Raw genomic sequence first — 20,153 nt, 5'->3', positions numbered from 1 at the left:
ACTGAAGTGCTAGTACTAGAAATCAGGCAAGAAAAAGAAATAAACAGCATTTTATATACAGAAAGTAGAGATGTAATAATGACTATAGTTGACACTACTGGATTGTATATTTGAAAGCGACTAAGAAAGTAAAGCCTAAAAGTTCTCATCACAAGGAAAAAAATGCTTTTTGTACCTAAATGAGATGATGAATGCTTACTAAACTTACTGTAGAAACCATTCACAATATGTATAAGTCAAGTCATTATACTGTACACAAACATACAGTGCTATATGTCAATTATATCTCAATAAAACTAAAAAACAAAAACGCAAATTATCATCTTACAATTCTGGACGTTGGAAGTCCAGTATGATCTTACTCTGCTAATATCAGTGTGCTGGCAGGGCTTGGTCCTTTCTGGAGGCTGTACATTCCATTGCCTTTTCCAGTTTTTAGAGGCTGTCTGCATTCCTTGGCTCACAGCTCCTTCCATCTTTAAAGTCAGCAATGAAGTATTTTCAAAGCTCAATCTCACTCTGTTTCCACTGTCCCATTTTCTCCTCTGACTCTAACCATCTGCCTTTTGTGTTCATACTGAAATCAACCAGATAATCTTCCCATCTCATGATCTCTAACTTAATTACATAAGTGATAGTCCTTTTGCCATGTGATATATATTCACAGGTTTTGGGAATTTGGATGTCAACATTTGGGGAGGGAACAAGAATTATTCTACCTACCACAAAGGGCATTTAGTATTAACATAATGATTTGTGGACTGAAGAGCTATTAGTAAAGTTTGAACTTTATGTGTAGTTAATATACCATGTCGACTGATATCTGAATTGTGTTGCAGGGACACTAGTGTTATGTAAGTAAGCCAGGGAAACTGGAATTTTTCTATAACTGAATCTCGCAAAGCAAGGAGTGCTTGTTTTTTAAGTCCAGCTGGTCAAAAAGGATGAAGAAAATGCATGTAACCACAAATGCAGAGCCATGACTGAAGAAAATGAGGTGGACGTGACCTATACACCTCCACTCATATTCAAAGAACACTCATGTAAATAGACTGAGGTTTTTCTTGTGCTGGATTTTCAAGGCCACCAGACTACCAACAGTACTACAGCTTTTCTAAGAAACATGGTACAGGTAAATATGGAAAAAACTCAAGAAATAATGATGTAACTTTCCTCTTACTTCTGTCATCTTCTGCCCACTTCCCCCAACCATCAAAATGTCTGAGGATCATGGGCACTAATATCCAACTACTAATAGTGTATTACATTTTGTTTATATAGCAACTGTGTTTTAAAATTGTGATTAATAAACATAAAAGAGCCCTTTGATAACTGATTGAGAATATAATAAACACTTCCTATTACACACACATTGTTAAGCAAATTATAAAATAAGAGGATACAGAAGCTTCTGAAACTTAGACCAAACACAATTTTAAAAACTGAACTGCTTTGTGCCAGTACCATACTGTCTTGATGACTGTGGCTTTGTAGTAGATCCTGAAGTCAGGCAGGTTGATTCCTCAAGTTCCACTGGCAAAAATCACTACAATATTATAAAGTAATTAGCCTCCAACTAATAAAAAGAAATGAAAAAAATAAAAATAAAAACTGAACTGCTGGTATAAAGTCTGAAATAAATTAATTTTATTGACAGCAAAAAAAAAAAAAAGTTGGTTATTCAGCTCTGACTGGGATTATAAAGTACAATCTTTTATCATGAGTATTCTCACCATGCCACAGACAAAGAGGCAATAAGGGACTGATGAGAGAAAGTGTTTTCTTTCTCTGGCAGTGTTATCTTATAATGCAATATAAACATATATGACCTTACAGATCAGAACACTTCTTGGAGAGGTGTAGCTTGTAGCTTGTTTTATAATACCTAAGTATTAGAAATACATTCATTGTATGAATTGGAAGAGGAAAAGGAAGAAATGGCAATTCATGAAAATCCATACCTAGACTACATCCATATCAAGTCTTACCACTTTATAGAATTCTTAATTTACTTGTAAATACTGTTTTAAAATACTACTTCAGTAGTCTTATACTCATACTGGATGAAAATCACACACAACACTTAACCCTGGTGGTTTATGTTAAACCAAATCCTTATCTGCCTCTAGCTCGTGCTGTATCACAAATGTCTGAATCCTGGCTGGGATGAAAATGCCCCTGAGGCAGAAATGTTTCTTCATGCTCAACCAGGCAGATTAGACCCAAAGTGCTAAGCACATATTTCAAGCATGTGTTCTGAAACTGTTTAGAGCCACAGTAAACTATAAAAGGCAATTTCACAGATACTCTTTTTGAGAGTGAATATAAACATTAAACTCAATATTTTGCCTCAAAAATAGTTTTTTACATTATAGAGGATTAAACTCTGATATACATTTTGAAACTCACTATAAAATTACAATCCTAAATTCATCAAGACTTGAGGGGGTTTCTGTTTTCATAAAGTAGGTGAAAGGGCAATCTTTGTTCTTTCCTTGTGATTTTACCTATACCAGGCTTCCCTACAATCACACATCAAAGTCCTTCAGCTCCCCCCAGCTGGCACCTATCTTCACTTTCACTTTCAGTTTCACAGACAGTTTTATGGCACTTTCCATTTCATTCTTGACAATCTGAGCTACCTACAAAAAAATAAAATAGAGGTTAACAAAGAAAACAAAACTAAAAAAAGAAGAAGAAAAAAAAAGAAGGAAAAAAAAAAGAGGTTAACAAACTCTGTGCAAAGAATCTTTGCCAGCCCACCCACTGAGGTGATAAGCCAGACAGGAGCTCCTCACTCTAAGCCAGAAAAGAGCCAGCATCCCACACTAGTCTGCACTGAGGAACTGGAGCTCTGCCAGGTTTACTAGAATGCTCAGAGCTTTGAAATCCTCAGGGAAAGACTCCAAATTCTCATCTAACTTTTCACAGACAAAAATATCCCTGCATCAGGAATTTCTTTTAAAATGGGTTTAAAGCTGAGCACACTGAGCTCTTTCTCTGACCTTAAGGTTTCTACTTTTCTATAGCCATCCTGGGGCTAGAGAATGGTTCCAGAAATTTCATGTATCTTAGCCTGACCTAGCATCTTAGCTTTCTATAGAATGCACACAAACACTGCAAAAATACCTGAACAGCATCTTCTTCTGCCACTTCATATAAGAGTTCATCATGGAGCTGAAGGATAAAGAAGCCTCCTCTGATGGGGCAGAACATCCCTTGCAGTTTTTTCTTTGGCAACAATCCTAATCCATGAAAAAAGCAGCAAAACTGATCAGTAGGTCACTGGGCTTTGGGAAAGTTTTTTTTAAATAGTGATTTAAGAAATCTTGAGAAATTATAATTAGGAGAGTAAAACACATAAAATTTGGAACTATCAAGAAAAGAAATACTTGCTGGTTGCCACCTAGCCAGCCTATCAGGTAAATTCAAATCTCCATAGACTTCCTCCCAGAAATGAGAACTCTAACAAAGACGTCAATAAATGGAGTTGACTGACACTCCCTGATGATGTCTTTTTCTGGCCAGAGTGTCATCATGGTAAAACTGGTCCCCAACTGGAATTCTAGACTACTAGGAATTCTAAACCCAGGGTCCAGTTGTGGACTTCAGAGAACATACAAATTCCTGTAGAGACGATCTATACATTTTCAGCAGGTTCTCAAAAGAACTCATGAATCCAAAAATGGTTAAAAATCTAGACTTAGTCACTATTTCCTAATCAGTGGGCCAAGTGGTTTAGATTATGCCCCTCTGATCACCAAAATAAGCTTCAACATTAATACTTTTGGAATAACACCCCTTCATCATTTGCCCACTTCTCAGAGCAGTCCTTCCTTTCTGCCATCCAAATTTCCTTATCCTTCAGGAGAGCACAGAAACCATCTCCTTCAATAACTGGTACTTCCCTCAGAGAGCTCTTTAACTCCCACTACCTGCAGCCCAAATTTTCTGAGAGGTGGCTCTCACAGGGTAAGACAGCAAAGGCAGATGATGCATGGCAAGTTGCTTCCATACCAGGGCTGCAAAGGCTGTGCATATGTTTGCCAGTTTTGCTTAAATCTGATCTGCCCCATTGGACTCCACTTTTCTTGCATCATTGGCTGTCTGGATGGGTTAGTTTTTCTGCTTTCTGATCACTCTACCTTTGTCCTTTTTGATTTCCCTTGGTTACTTCGGCTTCTGACTCAGAATGCCATGATCCTTCTGTTCCCTGTGTGGTCAGCTTCCTCAGGCTCAGCTTCCTTTGATCTCCCTGACCTACTACTGCCTTTAATTCAGCATTACACAATGAAGTCATCCTTAATGACATATCCACATTGTCTTCCACTCATTCTAAAGCTTGATACTACCTATACCTTCATTTGGACACTGCATCGTTCTGCTGTGAAAAGTCATGTAACTATTTCACAGTCACGTATCCTATCTTCCATGCCTTAACAGATTTAAAATTCAAACATAGGTTGGTAACTTTCCTCCTAAGCACACAGTACAATGTTATTCCCCCAAATAAGTTCTGACCATATATCCTCTTTCTACAAATACAAAAGTGTGAATGTGTACATGTGTTCAAGGAAGGTCATGAACAGGAAACATGTTCCTTTTTTTGAGTATCTACTGACCATAAATTTATAGTTTATTTCTGGACAGTTTCACTACTTTGTTTTATATCACACATACTTATATATATAAATATACACACATATGCATACATACACATATAATTTTTTAAGGTTTCTATGTAGGGATTTACAGTGCTAAAGCCAGGATAATTGGTCACCCTTACTGTACACTTAGGAGAGAATGAGTCTAAAAAAGGAAAATAACCTCTGAGTGTTATTAAGAGAATAATTTGACTTTGCAGATGCTTTGAAAGGGTTTCAGGGATCATCTTTGGTCCACAGACCACACCTTAAATTAAAAAAGTGTTTCCAGGGAACTCCAAGGAGTATTTTCCTTTTATGATTTCCTTCTCTTATAAGTGTACAGTAAGGTAAGGTGACCAATTATCCTGGTTTCAGCACTGGAAGTCCCACATCATGGGAAACCACTGATCTCCCACCAACTGGGACATTTATCATCCTAGACTCTACAGAGGGTTTTCCATTCCAGAGGTTACAGAACAGGAAATACTGCTACAAATTGAATGCAAAAATATGTAACAGAATCTGTCTTCTCTTAAGCCAGACACTAAAGAGATTTTCAGAAAAGTAAAATAAAGCCACTTTTTACGAATTTTTTTGTTCTGAAAAAAATGTCATTATTTTCATAAAAACTATGTTACTGATGTTAACACACAGTAGGTTTATTATTATCTGTAAATGTTAATAAATATTTTTAAATTATCAGTTTTATTTTCTAATATGGTATATATTAGTAGATATAATGAACATAAACAAAAACTTTTTGATATTCTTAATAATTCTAAGAGTGTAAAGACATCAAGGGACCAAAATGTTAGAGAACTGTTGAGAAATTAATGTAAGTAATCTTCCCTTTTCTTTTCTGATGTAATTAGTCTCACCATGTTATAACAGGGGCCACATTTATGAACAAACCTGTTCTGTCACTTTGGAGAAAACCCTCTCGATGACCATGGGATTTGAAGGTTGAGTGGAAGGTCTCTAACTGCTTCTGAATATTAACTGTGGCTATTTTGACAATATCAGCCGCCGAACCTTGGACTCTTGTGTTGATGGCCTGACGCTCAGCCTATGAAAAACAACAATTAACAGGTACTCCATCAGATACACCAACATACTTTCATAACTGCTTTTAGTGTCCACAGATTAGTGCTCACATGTGCAACGAGAATGGAAATCTGGAACAGATGTAACCCAGGACATCAACTATAAGTTTCATCCTAAGATTAATAACTAGAATGATCCAGGGCCGTAGATTCTGGGCTGTCATTCACATGAGGACAGACTAAACAGAAGGAGGTCAGATTGCTTCAGTTTAGGCTTCAACACTCAGTTAGGAAGCAAAAGCTACATTATACTTAAAATGTATTTATAAGTTCAAAATTATTTTAAAAAATATTTTATCAATGTTCTAAACTTCACTTTAAAGAATCTATTCCTCAAAATACAATTCCTCTTAATCCTAAATAGATATAATTGGAATACCATTCTTTGTGATGTGAGTTGGAATGTTTCAAGTACATCCCCTACATCAGTGGCCTCTCAGTCCTACACAGAGTTTGGCCACAGCAAGCCTGCAGCCCTCTGGTATGAATCAGAGCTTTTTATGGGCTGCTGGGGCTAGTCATTAGCTGCTGGTGAAAATGCAGATCCTAAATCCCAAGGTGTTAAGTTAGAACTTCCCTGAAACTACTGCTGCCATGAGCTTCTTGGCAGGCAACCACAGCTGCTAAAAGTGATCATCCTGGGGCTATAGGAACTGGGATTGAGGTCAATATTCAAGGTGTAATTGATCTATGATTATCATTCCTATTGTCCCCCAAAGGGTTCAGAAGATGGGGAGGGTCTACTCACTTGAGGGATCTAGGTAACTTGAGAGGTGTTCTCTAGTTCCCTATCACCTGGGCTACATCCAACTCTGAGTACATTAAATACTGGTTAAAGAGATACACTTAAAAAATATATTAATAACTTGTTTTGTCAAATGCTGATGAATCCATCCTAAACTCACTCAGCTGTCACTGTTTTAAGAGTGACTGAATTTCAAAGTTCTACTGATTGTTCCCTTTCTTAAAACCATATGCCTTTGTGTAGTGGACTGTTATTACTGTTATAACTTGCTACCTTTCTCTGTGAAGTCCGGAGCCTCCACCCATTGCCATGTGATTCAAAGTGTTTTTCACTCTCATGGACTTAACTTGTTTGGGCCAATAAAATGTTAGCAAAACTTACATAAAGCACATGTAAGGAGTTTTGGAAGCTATTTAACACCACCAGAAAAAAGGGTTTATTCCAGATAGGGACTTTTCCTCATTTTGAATTTTAGAATGAAGAAAATGCAGAACACAGCCACAGTCAACCCAAAGCCAAACTGTAACATGAATTAAAAATAAAGCTGCTTATTCTAAGTCACTGAAATTCAGGGCTGGTTTGTAACTGTGACATAAGCAAATAAAACCAAAATGTATACCTCATTCTCATGACACTGTATTTCCCTGAGACTATTCCAAAATAAGAAAACCTGGCGGTCTCAGCTTTGTGTCCCACAGCCTCAGTCCCTTCTCATCACTAGCGCACTTTCACATACGGACAAATACATAGCTTCCTGGTAATGGGAGATTATGTCATTAGGACCAACCCTCCCACTGATGATAACCAGAAAAGCTGGCAAGAAAATGCCTCTTTGAAAGAATCAGATAGGAAAAAGGAAGTGGAGAATTACAGAACCTAAAAAACTAGGAGAGAAATGAAACCAAGGAGGTGACCCTAGCTATGGAGGTCACCCTTTTTCCCAGGGAAATCAACAGATTCCAGAAGAGGCAGCTGAGAGGATAAAAAGCTGAGCAGAACTTGATGGTCTTGAGGAGTGATAACAAACATTTGGGTTCACAGCCCAACAAGTAGGAGGAAGCCTGGTAAAGAGACAATACAATTGTTTTTATAGAAAACTAAGAAAAACAAAAGTCAAGAGGAACAGACTACAGGGACACAAGTAAGAGATGTATTAACTACATGCTATTATCAGACTTATTAGACTATAAAATGATCATGCTATCAAGAAAATAAAAGACAAAACTGAGTATTTCAGCACAGAATCAAACACCCATAAGAGCAAAATAACTCTATCACCAAAAAGAGTGCTTTCTCTGTAGTCTGGTGTATGTGTGCAGTGGAGAGATAGTACTGACTTGGAAAGAGCATAAAAAGGCCTTCTGGGGTGCTGGAAAAGTTCTAGATCATTCCGAACTTAAAAGCTCAACAGTTACAAATTAGGCAACTTAAAGATAAGTTAGAAGAAAATATCCATAATTAATCATGATGAAATATAAACATGGAAAATACCAAAAAAGACAAGTTTTAAAATTTTGTATTAAAAGTTCCATAAAGAGAGAAGAGATTTCAATGAAACAATGATTGAAGAAGAAATGGCTAAGAATTTTCCAAAATCAACAAAAGATCTCAAGGTACAAATTCAAGAAGTCCTAATGCACACCAAAAAGGATCAATTAACACATATCCACACACAAAGGCACATGAGGTGACAAGAAAAAAAAACCCACAAACTTAAGTACATCACAGAATACCTGCTGGAAACCACAAGGGAAGAAAAATACTGTATTGAAAGCAACCTAGAGAAAAAAAGGCAGATTACATTTAAAGAAGAAACAGACCAGGGTGGGCCAGTTATAGGTCAAGTGTGGCCTATCACTTGTTTCTGTAAATGAAGTTTTCCTGCAACACTGTGTCTATGACTGCATCTGCACTAGTAAAGTGGAGTTGAGTAGTTGTGATGGAGACTCTATGGCCTACAAGTACATATATAAGAGAGCTAACTTTTTGTGACACAGCACTATTAAAAACCTAAAGGGAAGTTCTACTTACTGGTAAAACGTTTAAAATTTCCCTCTGAGATCTGAAAAGTGGCAAAGATGTTCCCTATCATGAATTCTATTCAACACTGTACAAGCTAGTAAGTCAAGCAAAAGTTAAAAAAAGAATAAGATTTGGAAAGGTGGTTAAAAAACTATTTTGGGGAGGGGCAGATAATAACTGTGCAGACAGAATACCTGAAAGTATCTACAGATAACATTTTGGAATTAACAAGTAATATTTGCAAGGTTTCTTGACAAAAAAACAATAAAGACAAGTATCTTTCTATACTAGCAGCAAAGGGTTAAAAAATGTAAAAAGGGAAGGAAAAGAATTTTAAAAGATACCATTCACAAGAGTATTAAATTTTGCAAATATCTAGCTATAAATTTAATAAAAACCTTATAAGATCTCTTCCCCAAAACTATACATCACGCTGAGAGAATTTTAAAAGACCTAAATAAATGGCCACATATAACATGTTTATCAACTGGAAAACTCAAATTTATAAATATGTCCCTTAATCCCATCTTCATCTATGAACTCAAAGCAACTGCAATTGAAAAATCCCAACAGGGTTTTGTGTTTGTATGGAAATTCACAAGCTGCTTCTACAATTTATATGAAAATGCAGAAAATCCAAGAATAGGCAAATATTCTCGGGGCAGGGGGGGCAGGCAGGGGGAAAAAAGCAAGTTGGGAAAACCTACTTTACCATATATCAAAACATCTTATAAAGTAGCTGTATAACTAAGGCAGCATGGAGGCTTAATTGCTCAGTCATGTCCGACTCTCTGTGGCCCCATGGACCGAAGCCTGTCAGGCTCCTCTGTCCATGGGATTCTCCACGCAAGAAGAGTGGAGTGGGTTGCCATTTCCTACTCCAGGAGATCTTCCCAACCCAGGGACTAAACCCACTTCTCTTGCATCTCCTGCACTGGCAGGCAGATTCTTTACCACTGTGCCACCCGGGAAGACAATATGGCACTGCTTAAAGGATGAGTAAATAGAAAATACCAAAACAATGTGTCCAGAAACCAACACATCGATATTTGTAGGTTTAATTTTTGGCAAAGATGACTCTGCAGAGTGGGGGTGAGGTGGGTGAGGAAACAGTCTTTTCAACAGCTTGTACAACTGTATATCCATAGGGGTAGGGAGAAATCTTGACCCTCAATTTCGCTAAATATATAACAATCAATTCCTAGTTGATTGTAGATATATTTAAAAGTCAGAACCAAAAACTTCTACAGAATTGACATTGGGGTAGAGAAACCTTTCTTAAATAGATCATAGAAAGCACTACAATAATACAAAAGACTGATAAATCAATGTAAGCAAAGGACTCATATCTGGAATATAAATGTAAGGACTCTCATAAATCAATTAAAGGACAGCCAACTCAAAAACAAAAAGACTTACACAGATGCTTCACAAAAAGATATCCAAGTGGTCAATAAACATATAAAAAATGAAGTTCAACATCACTACTCATCAGGGAAAAAGCAAATTAAAAGCACAGTGAGGTACCAAGATTCAGATACCAGAATGGCCAAAATCAAAAAGACCAATGATTTCAAGTAATAGCCTGCCTTTGAAAATGTTCCAATAGCTGATTTTATGTGACCAGTAGAAAATTACCTATGCCTAAGTGACAACTCAAATTCTCCACTTTCATTATATTGGCTTTTAGCCAACCCTTACCCAAACTTTTATTCATCTGTGATTATCTTTTTTTCTCATGCACAGCAATCTAACCTTTAGTCTTCAGGTATCTGTTCAAGTCCTACCTCTTCCAGAAGCCTAAATCATTGACTATACGTGTACGTGTTTGCTTTATCTCTTTCAATACATTTTAAGACTTACTTTCCCTAGTGCATCAACTACAGTGCAGATAGTTGTAACTATGGTAAAAGTCTGGTAAATATCCAAGGTCTAGTATGTGGGTATATGGGAAGCCAGACAGTGAAGAAGTAACAAAAACCCAACTATTCCTCCATAGTTCCTAAGAGCATTATTACTCTGAGAGGTTGTAGCTCAAGACAGAAGTTTAGTAATTTGGGGGTTGGATATTTTCATTATATACAATGTGTAGTGGTCAATGACACATGAAAGTATGGGGTAAGGGCAAAATACAACCAGTTAAAATAGGAAGGTCTGGCCTCTAACAGAAACTTAAATGCTAAAATACATGGAATACTTTTATGGATCCCAATGATTTCACAAAGATATTTTGGTCATAATTAGAGTAAGTATCGTCAATAAATCTTTTAAATGATATTAAAAATAGCATTTTTAAATATTTTGGGTATACTAGTAACCTCTGATGAGCCAGTGTTTTTAAAATAAATAAACAAAAGGATTGAACAAAAAATACCACAATTCAAGGACTGGCTAATCTCTGAAGACACTGGCAATCTGGTGTGATATGACAAATTAGTATATGGTATCTGAAACAAAGAACAAGATGACATGATCCTCTATATAGAAAATCCTAAAGACTCTACCAGAAATTACTAGAGCTAATCAACGAATATAGTAAAGTTGCAGGATATAAAATTAACACACAGAAATCCCTTGCATTCCTATACACTAACAATGAGAAATCAGAAAGAGAAATTAAGGAAACAATATCATTCACCATTGCAACAAAAAGAATAAAATACTTAGGAGTGTATCTACCTAAAGAAACAAAAGACCTATACATAGAAAACTATAAAACACTGATGAAAGAAATCAAAGAGGACACAAACAGATGGAGAAACATACCGTGTTCATGGATTGGAAGAATCAATATTGTCAAAATGACTCTACTACCCAAAGCAATCTATAGATTCAATGCAATCCCTATCAAGCTACCAATGGTATTTTTCACAGAACTAGAACAAATAATTTCACAATTTGTATGGAAATACAAAAAACCTCGAATAGCCAAAGTAATCTTGAGAAAGAAGAATGGAACTGGAGGAGTCAGGAATCTGCCTGACTGCAGACTATACTACAAAGCCACAGTCATCAAGACAGTATGGTACTGGCACAAAGACAGAAATATAGATCAATGGAACAGAATAGAAAGCCCAGAGATAAATCCACGTACCTATGGACACCTTATCTTCGACAAAGGAGGCAAGGATATACAATGGAAAAAAGACAACCTCTTTCACAAGTGGTGCTGGGAAAACTGGTCAACCACTTGTAAAAGAATGAAACTAGAACACTTTCTAACACCATACACAAAAATAAATGCAAAATGGATTAAAGATCTAAATGTAAGACCAGAAACTATAAAACTCCTAGAGGAGAACATAGGCAAAACACTCTCTGACATAAATCACAGCAAGATCCTCTATGACCCACCTCCCAGAATGTTGGAAATAAAAGTAAAAATAAACAAATGGGACTAATGAAACTTAAACGCTTTTGCACAACAAAGGAAACTATAAGCAAGGTGAAAAGACAGCCCTCAGAATGGGAGAAAATAATAGCAAACAAAGCAACAGACAAAGGATTAATCTCAAAAATATACAAGCAACTCCTACAGTTCAATTCCAGAAAAATAAATGACCCAATTAAAAAATGGGCCAAAGAACTAAAAAGACATTTCTCCAAAGAAGACATACAGATGGCTAACAAACACATGAAAAGATGCTCAACATCACTCATTATCAGAGAAATGCAAATCAAAACCACAATGAGGTACCATTACACGCCAGTCAGGATGGCTGCTATCCAAAAGTCTACAAGCAATAAATGCTGGAGAGGGTGTGGAGAAAAGGGAACCCTCTTACACTGTTGGTGGGAATGCAAACTAGTACAGCCGCTATGGAGTACAGTGTGGAGATTTCTTAAAAAATTGGAAATTAAAAAAATAAATAAATAAAAAAGAACAGCAACAACAAAAAAAACTGGAAATAGAATTGCCATATGACCCAGCAATCCCACTCCTGGGCATACACACTGAAGAAACCAGATCTGAAATAGACATGTGCACCCCAATGTTCATCGCGGCACTGTTTATAATAGCCAGGACATGGAAGCAACCTAGATGTCCATCAGCAGATGAATGGATAAGGAAGCTGTGGTACACATACACCATGGAATATTACTCAGCCATTAAAAAGAATTCATTTGAATCAGTCCTAATGAGATGGATGAAACTGGAGCCCATTATACAGAGTGAAGTAAGCCAGAAAGATAAAGACCAATACAGTATACTAACACATATATATGGAATTTAGAAAGATGGTAACGATAACCCTATATGCAAAACAGAAAAAGAGACAGAGATGTACACAACAGACTTTTGGACTTTGTGGGAGAAGATGAGGGTGGGATGTTTCGAGAGAACAGATCACCAGCCCAGGTTGGATGCATGAGACAAGTGCTCAGGCCTGGTGCACTGGGAAGACCCAGAGGGATCGGGTGGAGAGGGAGATGGGAGGGGGGATCAGGATGGGGAATACATGTAAATCCATGGCTGATTCATGTCAATGTATGACAAAAACCACTACAATATTGTAAAGTAATTAGCCTACAACTAATAAAAATAAATGGAAAAAAAAAAAGAACAATTAACAAATGTAAGAATTAAGTGTAAATATAACTTATTACCAAAGCTAATAAATAACTGCCTTACTAAAACAGAACACCTTAAACTGGAGTAATATTAAGTGAACCCATATTTAAATTAGTCTCCTAAAGACAGTGGTCAGCAAATACTGGCATATACCATCACTTCAGAAGTCCTTAATGAAACAGAAGATCCAATTCATATGCTAGTCATCTCTAAAAGAGACATTAGCAGGGTTCAGTCTTTGCTGCAAAAGTATATGTCATTAAAATATTAAGTTAAAAATCCAGAGAAATTTCAACATACATGAGCTTTATGATAAGGGTTGTTGTCTTTGATTCCTGGTAAATATCTACGCCTTCCCAAAATGGTCTGAACAAATCCATCTCTTTTACAGTTCTTCACAGTCTCTCTCATGAAATGACTAATCCCTACAAAGAAAATAAAGAAATAATTACAATCAACATCCATCCTTTATCTCACTCACTAGTTTCAATACAGTGAACATACCAAAACTTGGCGATGATTAACACTAACATCACAGCATCAAAATTTTGCACGTAAACCTTCATTCACTTTTTCTCTCAGTTCTACTGAGAGAAATACATGTAAAGCAAGCTGTCGTACATCATTGTGCAGCATGACAGCTTGCTTTACATGTATTTGAAAAAGTGCTTGCTTAGACAGCATGTATACATATACTGTGAAATGATTACCACAATAGGTTTAATTAACAGTCATTGTCTCATACAGCCATTAAACTTAGAAACTGAAAGGACTTTAGAAATGACATAAATCTCTGTCTTTTAACTACCACCACCAACAAAAAATACAAAACTAAACTCTAGAATGAGAGTGCAGGTACTAAAACCTAGGTGGTTTTATTATAGGACCTTAAGACTATTCCATGCTACTTTTCACAGGGTTCTGTTCTTTGATCACATTAATCCTCTTTCACTCTTTGATCTTAACAATTTCCAGGCTTGGGTTTCCCTGGTGGCTCAGACAGTAAAGAATCTGCCAGCAGTGCAGGAAACCCAACTTCAATTCCTGGGATGGGAAGAGCCCTTGAAGAAGGGAATGGCTACCCACTCCAGTATTCTTGCCTGGACAATTTCATGGACAAAGAAGCCTGGCGGGCTACAAAGAGGGGGGCTGCAAAGAGCTGAACACAACTGAGCAACTTACACTTTCACTTTACAGACTTAAGTTCCAACAGCTCCTTCGTAGCATCTATGCTACGATTCAAACAGGACCTAACTGAAACTAATGCATGAGTTATAACATTTCATTAGAAATATATACAACTCCTTAAAATTAAAAGACTATTCCCTATGCCAGAATTCATCCTTTGCTATATAGGTCCATTTTTAGGTCTTCAAATTCTTTGCTCCAGGTGGCCAATCTCTTCGTTGCTCACTCCCATCTCTGAGCTAGAAAAGTTCTCCTCTTCTGAAATATTCTATTTCTATGCTCTTTAAAACACATTCAGGTATAGAGAATGCCAATCTATCTTAATTCTCATGTGCTATTTCTGCTTTCTCTCAGCTCTGCTCATTCTAAGTAATAAACACTAATGCCTCCCAATTAAAACCCCACTTTTAAAGATTTCTGTTGTGTAGGTGGCACAGACTGTGGCTGATAGGAAGGTGAGAAAACCCAACAAGTGAAGCTGTTCATGATATCTGACCACTAGCACAGAAATTTCAGAAAGCAATCAGGCTCTCATCTTCTTCTCTAGAAGAATGACTGTGATACAGCTGAAAGAGCAAAGAAAAGGATGAGATTTAAAAGACTGCACCTCTACGAATTCTTTTACCTGACTCCTGCAGGAGGCCTTCAAATATTCAGACTGCAAGTACTTTAAAAAACAATCAATGCTGAGGTATATACAATAAGCACTTTAATAAATGTATATACCTTGGTAAAAACCACTACAAGATACAAAACATTTTAACCAACTTCACAGCCAGCTCACCATTATCAGCCTCAAACACTCATGGACCTACTTTAATACATCTTATCTTTTTCATGTTCTTGAATTTCATAAATATTGAATTTCACTGTATGTTCTCACTTATGTCTGCCTTCTCTTGCTAAGTAGCATTCCACTACAGAGACCTACCAAAATTTGTTTATCCATAATCCTGCTGACAGATAATTTGGTCCTGTTAAAATGGAGACAGTAGGCCCAAAATGAAGTCACTTAGGCTTAACCCTACGTCAGCAAACCAAGACTTAATACCTAACTTGACTGCAGTCTCAATACCCCCAGGAGTAAAACCTTTAACCATTCAATCTGGAATTACATGGTCAGCTTTAGTGAAGTTATCTGCCCAACAGGGCCTTAGGAGGGTGACCTTGCCTGAAACAATACTACATTCTTTGCTAATAATTTCCTTCATCTGCCTACTCCACTTCTACCTAGAAAAAACTTTTTTACAGCTCAGTTCCTTTCTATTGCTAGATGGGATGTTGCTCAATTTATGAATCATAGAATAAAACCAATCTGATCTTTAAATTTACTCAGTTGATAAAGAGAAATGGAGTAACAGATACAGAGAACAAATAGGTTGTTGCCTGAGGCAGGGAGAATGGGGACGAGAGAAACAGGTGTAGGAGATTAAGAGGCACAAACTTTCAGTTATAAGGCACATGTGTCACAAGTATGAAATGTACAGTGTGAGGAATACAGTCAATAACTATGTAATATCTTTGCATGGTGACAGATGGCAACTAGAATTATCATGGTGATCATTCAAAATGTGTAGAACTATCAAATCACTGCTGTACACCAGGAACTAACATAGTTTGTAGGTCAATTATATTTCAAAAACAAATTCACAGAAAAAGAGATTTAGATTTGTGGCTATCAGAGGTGGGGAGTAGGAGAAGGAACAGGTGAAGGTGGTCAAAAGATGCAAACTTCCAGTTATAAGAGAAATACTTGGAATGAAATATACAACACAATAAAGCTAATTAATACTGCAGAATGTTATATATGAAAACTGTTAAGAGAGCAAATTCTGAGAATTGTCACCACAAGGAAAAAACCTTTTTTTCTATTTCTTTAATGTCGTATCAAAATGAAAAGACAGCTGCTCACTAAATCTATGTGGTAATCATTTCAGGATGTATTTAAATCAAATGATTGTGCTGTACACCTTAAATTTATAAAGTGCTTTGTGTCAATTACAGCTCAATAAAACTGAGAAAATTTTTTTAAATTTATTCACTTGGATTTTTGTTGTTTAACATTTCCAGTCTTTGGCTGTTGTAAATAAAACTGCTATAACATTCACATACAAGTCTTTCCTTGGACATATGTTTTCATTTTTCTTGGGAAAATATCCAATAGTAGAACTGCAGAATCATACAGTTAAAGGTATGTTTAACTTCAAATGAAAGAGCCTTACTGTTTTCCAAAGTGGTTGTACCATTTTACAACCAGTCAGCAATGTAAAAGAGACACAATTTTTAAAAATGTTAGCATTCTAATGTTTCTGTAATGGTACCTCTTTGTGGTTTTAATTTGCTTTTCCCTGAGGACTAATGATGATAACACTTGATGTAGTTATTCAAATATTTTCTTTTGTGAAGTGTATGTTCAAATCTTTCAAACTTTATTTTATTGCAGTATTTACGGTTCTTAGTACTGAGTTGTCAGACTTCTTTATATATTCCAGACACAAGTCCTTTGATAGATAATAGGAACTGTAAACATTTCCTCTCAGTCCATCACTTGCCTTGTATTTTCTTAATGGTACCTTTTATCCGTTATTTATTTTTTATGGTTAATTCAGTATTATCATTAGCTAAAAAACTGGTGTACCTCGGTGTCCACAAAGCTCCTCTCCCTTTTCTTCTGGAAGATTGATAGTTCTAGTTTTTACTTTCAAGTTAATGTTTCATACCAAGTTAATCTTTGAGTTCATTATGAGATAAAAGCAGAAGTTCATCTTTTTTCCATACTGGTATCCAGCTGTTCTAGCACTTGGCTGACAAGACCATCTTTCCTCCATTGAATCACCACAGCAATGCTGCTGAAAAGCAATTCACCATGTACATACAGACACATTTCTGGATACTCTTGTGTTTCATTGTTCACTAAAACTATCCTTATGCCTATTCTTGATTACTGTAGTTTTAAATAAATTTTGAAACCAAGGAGAGTAAGTACTCAACACTGTACCTTTCCCTGACAAAATTATTCTAGTTATTCCAGACTCTCTGGATTTCCACATAAGTTTAGAATCAGCTTGTCAAATTCAACACAAAAGTCTAATGATATTTTGACTGGAAATGCACTGAATCTATACAAGAATTTACAGAGAACTGTCATCATAACAATATGGTGCCTTCTAGTAAAGTAACATGGTGAACCTCACATTTACTTAAGTATTCTTCAATTTCTCACAAACCCCAAAGGATTGCTTTTGGGTTCTCAATAAAGTCTTGTACATACTCTATTAAATTTATCCTAAGTATTTCATGTTTTTGATGTTACTGTAAATGGTTTTATTTTTACTTCATTCACTGTTTATTGATAGTATATAAAAATAACTGACTCTTACAAACTGACCTTATATGGTGGGAACCTGTGCTAAACTTAGTTATTTGTTCTAGTAGTTGCTTTTGTAGAATTCACATGATTTTCTATGTACAAGATAATGTCAAGTGAATAAGGCTTCTTTTTGGGGATTGGGGACAGAGTTGATTACAAAGGGACATAAAAGAGCTTTTTGAGATGATGGGGGAATGACTCTGTATCTTAGTTGTAGCATAGATTATATGACTGTGAGCATCTATCAAAATTCATAGAACTCAAAATTCAAAGGTGAATTTTACTGTATACAAATTACCTCAATATACTGCTAAAAGAAGAAAGAATTTAAAATGATGATATTCAAACTGCTCTATAAAAGCAATTGTTCTTAGTTTATGGTATATTTAATCAATGGTTTACTATTTCAGTAGTAGTAGTAGTGTCAGTCGCTCAGTTGTGTCCAACTCTTTGCAACCCCATGGACTGTGGCCAGCCAGGCTCCTCTGTCCATGGGATTCTCCAGGTAAGAATACTGGAGGTGGATTGCCATTCCCTTCTCCAGAGGATCTTCCCAATCCAGGGCTCAAACCCAGGTCTCCTGCATTACAGGCAGATTCTTTACCATCTGAGCTACAGGGAAGATCCTAAAGCATACGACAATTCCTAGACTTAAAAGATTTCCACAGTGACACAGTAGTATATATATCAACTTCATTTTGCTATTCCATTTCTGTCTCTACTTTTATGAAAAAATTACATTTTGTAAATAATGATAAAGTTACTGATATTTAATTAATAATGCTTGATGAAAACTTCTGTCAATAGAAAATTCTGTAACACACGTTTTTAAAAATATAATATGGAAACAGAGTTGAGAAGAATAGTATCTAGAAGATAATTAACACTCAGTACTTCCTTACCGGTGTATCTGGATTTGAAGGAGTCAATGTAGCAAGCAGCATCATTTTCTTTAATACCCATCTGCTCTCCCAAAGACTTAGCTCCCATTCCATAAATGATTCCATAGCAAATCTGAAAGGAACTCATCATACATAGTACATAAATTACAGTTCAAGACCACATAAAATGCAAACCTAATAAGTTCATTAGGATAGAAATTTGGTAAATTTTTCATAGTAAGTCAAAGGAATGACTAGATTTGCTTTGATGGGTTAGATACATAGAAGCTGATATAAAGTGAAGCCTCTTCTGCTTTTTAGCAATACTTTTTGAGGTGGTAGAGGAAGAAAAGAATGAGTATGAGTGTGTGTGTGTGTGTGTGTGTGTGTGTGTGTTAAAAAAACAATGTTAGTGATTTAAAAGGGAAGATTTATTTTTGGCTGTCATTTATCCAGAAGTCTTCAAGGCAGCTTCCAAATCCTCATAATACTTCATTAACTGCTGCTTATGGAGAAGGGACTGGCAACCCACTTCGGTATTCTTGCCTGGAGAATTTCATGGACACAGGAGCCTAGTGGGCTACAGTCCATGGGGTCAACTAACACTACTACTACTACTGGCTTCCCTCAAGGCTTTTTCTGACACCAATACAATGGGGAAGAAGACATGCACTGTTGGAGGAAAGAGACAATTCTGATTCCATGATGGATCTGTTTATTTGACTTTACCCTTTGTTTTTCATTACTTTTGTTATTATAATCACATAATGACTTGCCAGGGACCTGTCCCTCTGCCTGAAGAGATTAATACATCCCCTCCCTAAAGGCCTGCCTCAGGGAACCTTGTTGCTCTGCTTGAAGATATTAATACATTCCCTCCTTAAAGCTGGCCATTCCAGGGGATATTTGCAAAATAATGGTCTTTATTTCAACTCATCCCCTTCTATGTTCTATAAAAGAACCTGGGATCTGGACCCCCACAAGATGGTTATTTTGAGACATTAGTCTGCCATTTTCTAGGTCAACCAGCTTTCTGAATAAAATCATATCCCTTGCCTCAAAAAACAAAAAACAAAAACCTTCTGCTTAAAGAAATGCCTAGAAGTCAGAAAAGAGAAGTATTATAAACACTGCTCTCCTCACCTTTGAATAGGACTAAGAGCAGAAAGAATAGGTTACAATGGTTCATAACACGGAGGATGTCTTTGGAAATAAATATCCTCTTCATCTCATAGCCACCTGAAATCCCACAATTGCAGAATTCATTTGGGTTAAACACAAACTCTTGAGAAAATTTTGAGAGTAGTGTAGGAAAATGGTCCAAATAGGTCAAAAAGCAAACTAATTTAATAATATGTATCGCCTGGGTTCAAATCCTAGTTCCACTGTTTAAAAGAGGCCTTGCACAAGCTACCTTGTATCTCCATTTCAACTATAGAATGAGGATAGTGTCAACTACAAATTGGTACTTGCCAAGCACATTACCAACAACTGAACAAGGGTGTTTGCCACCTGCCCCTACAGAAATTAAAGCCTGTGTTGCTACAGCTGTCAACATCCCTTGAGAGAGTTCAAGGTGGAGAGAGGCATTCTGTGTTCCAGCAAATCTGGTAGGACAGGTATTT

General features: G+C 36.4%; 1 protein-coding gene across 4 annotated transcripts in view; it reads right to left on the bottom strand.

The window, feature by feature from the left end:
- Positions 1–1,637: 1,637 nt before the first annotated feature.
- The window catches only part of POLQ (DNA polymerase theta), a 106,851-nt gene continuing 88,335 nt past the window's right edge, over positions 1,638–20,153 (bottom strand). For all 4 annotated transcript variants that reach the window (XM_061167063.1, XM_061167065.1, XM_061167064.1 and 1 more), the window contains 5 exons: positions 18,550–18,661; positions 13,390–13,514; positions 5,559–5,712; positions 3,130–3,245; positions 1,638–2,642 (listed from right to left, as the gene is read on the bottom strand). In XM_061167063.1, coding sequence (XP_061023046.1) covers positions 2,529–2,642; positions 3,130–3,245; positions 5,559–5,712; positions 13,390–13,514; positions 18,550–18,661 — 621 coding nt within the window. In that variant the 3' untranslated portion in view covers positions 1,638–2,528. The remainder of the gene's footprint in view (positions 2,643–3,129; positions 3,246–5,558; positions 5,713–13,389; positions 13,515–18,549; positions 18,662–20,153) is intronic.

Source organism: Dama dama, chromosome 19, assembly GCF_033118175.1.
Source record: "Dama dama isolate Ldn47 chromosome 19, ASM3311817v1, whole genome shotgun sequence".
Taxonomy (NCBI): Eukaryota; Metazoa; Chordata; class Mammalia; order Artiodactyla; family Cervidae; genus Dama; species Dama dama.
This window is presented reverse-complemented; position numbering and strand designations above follow the sequence as displayed.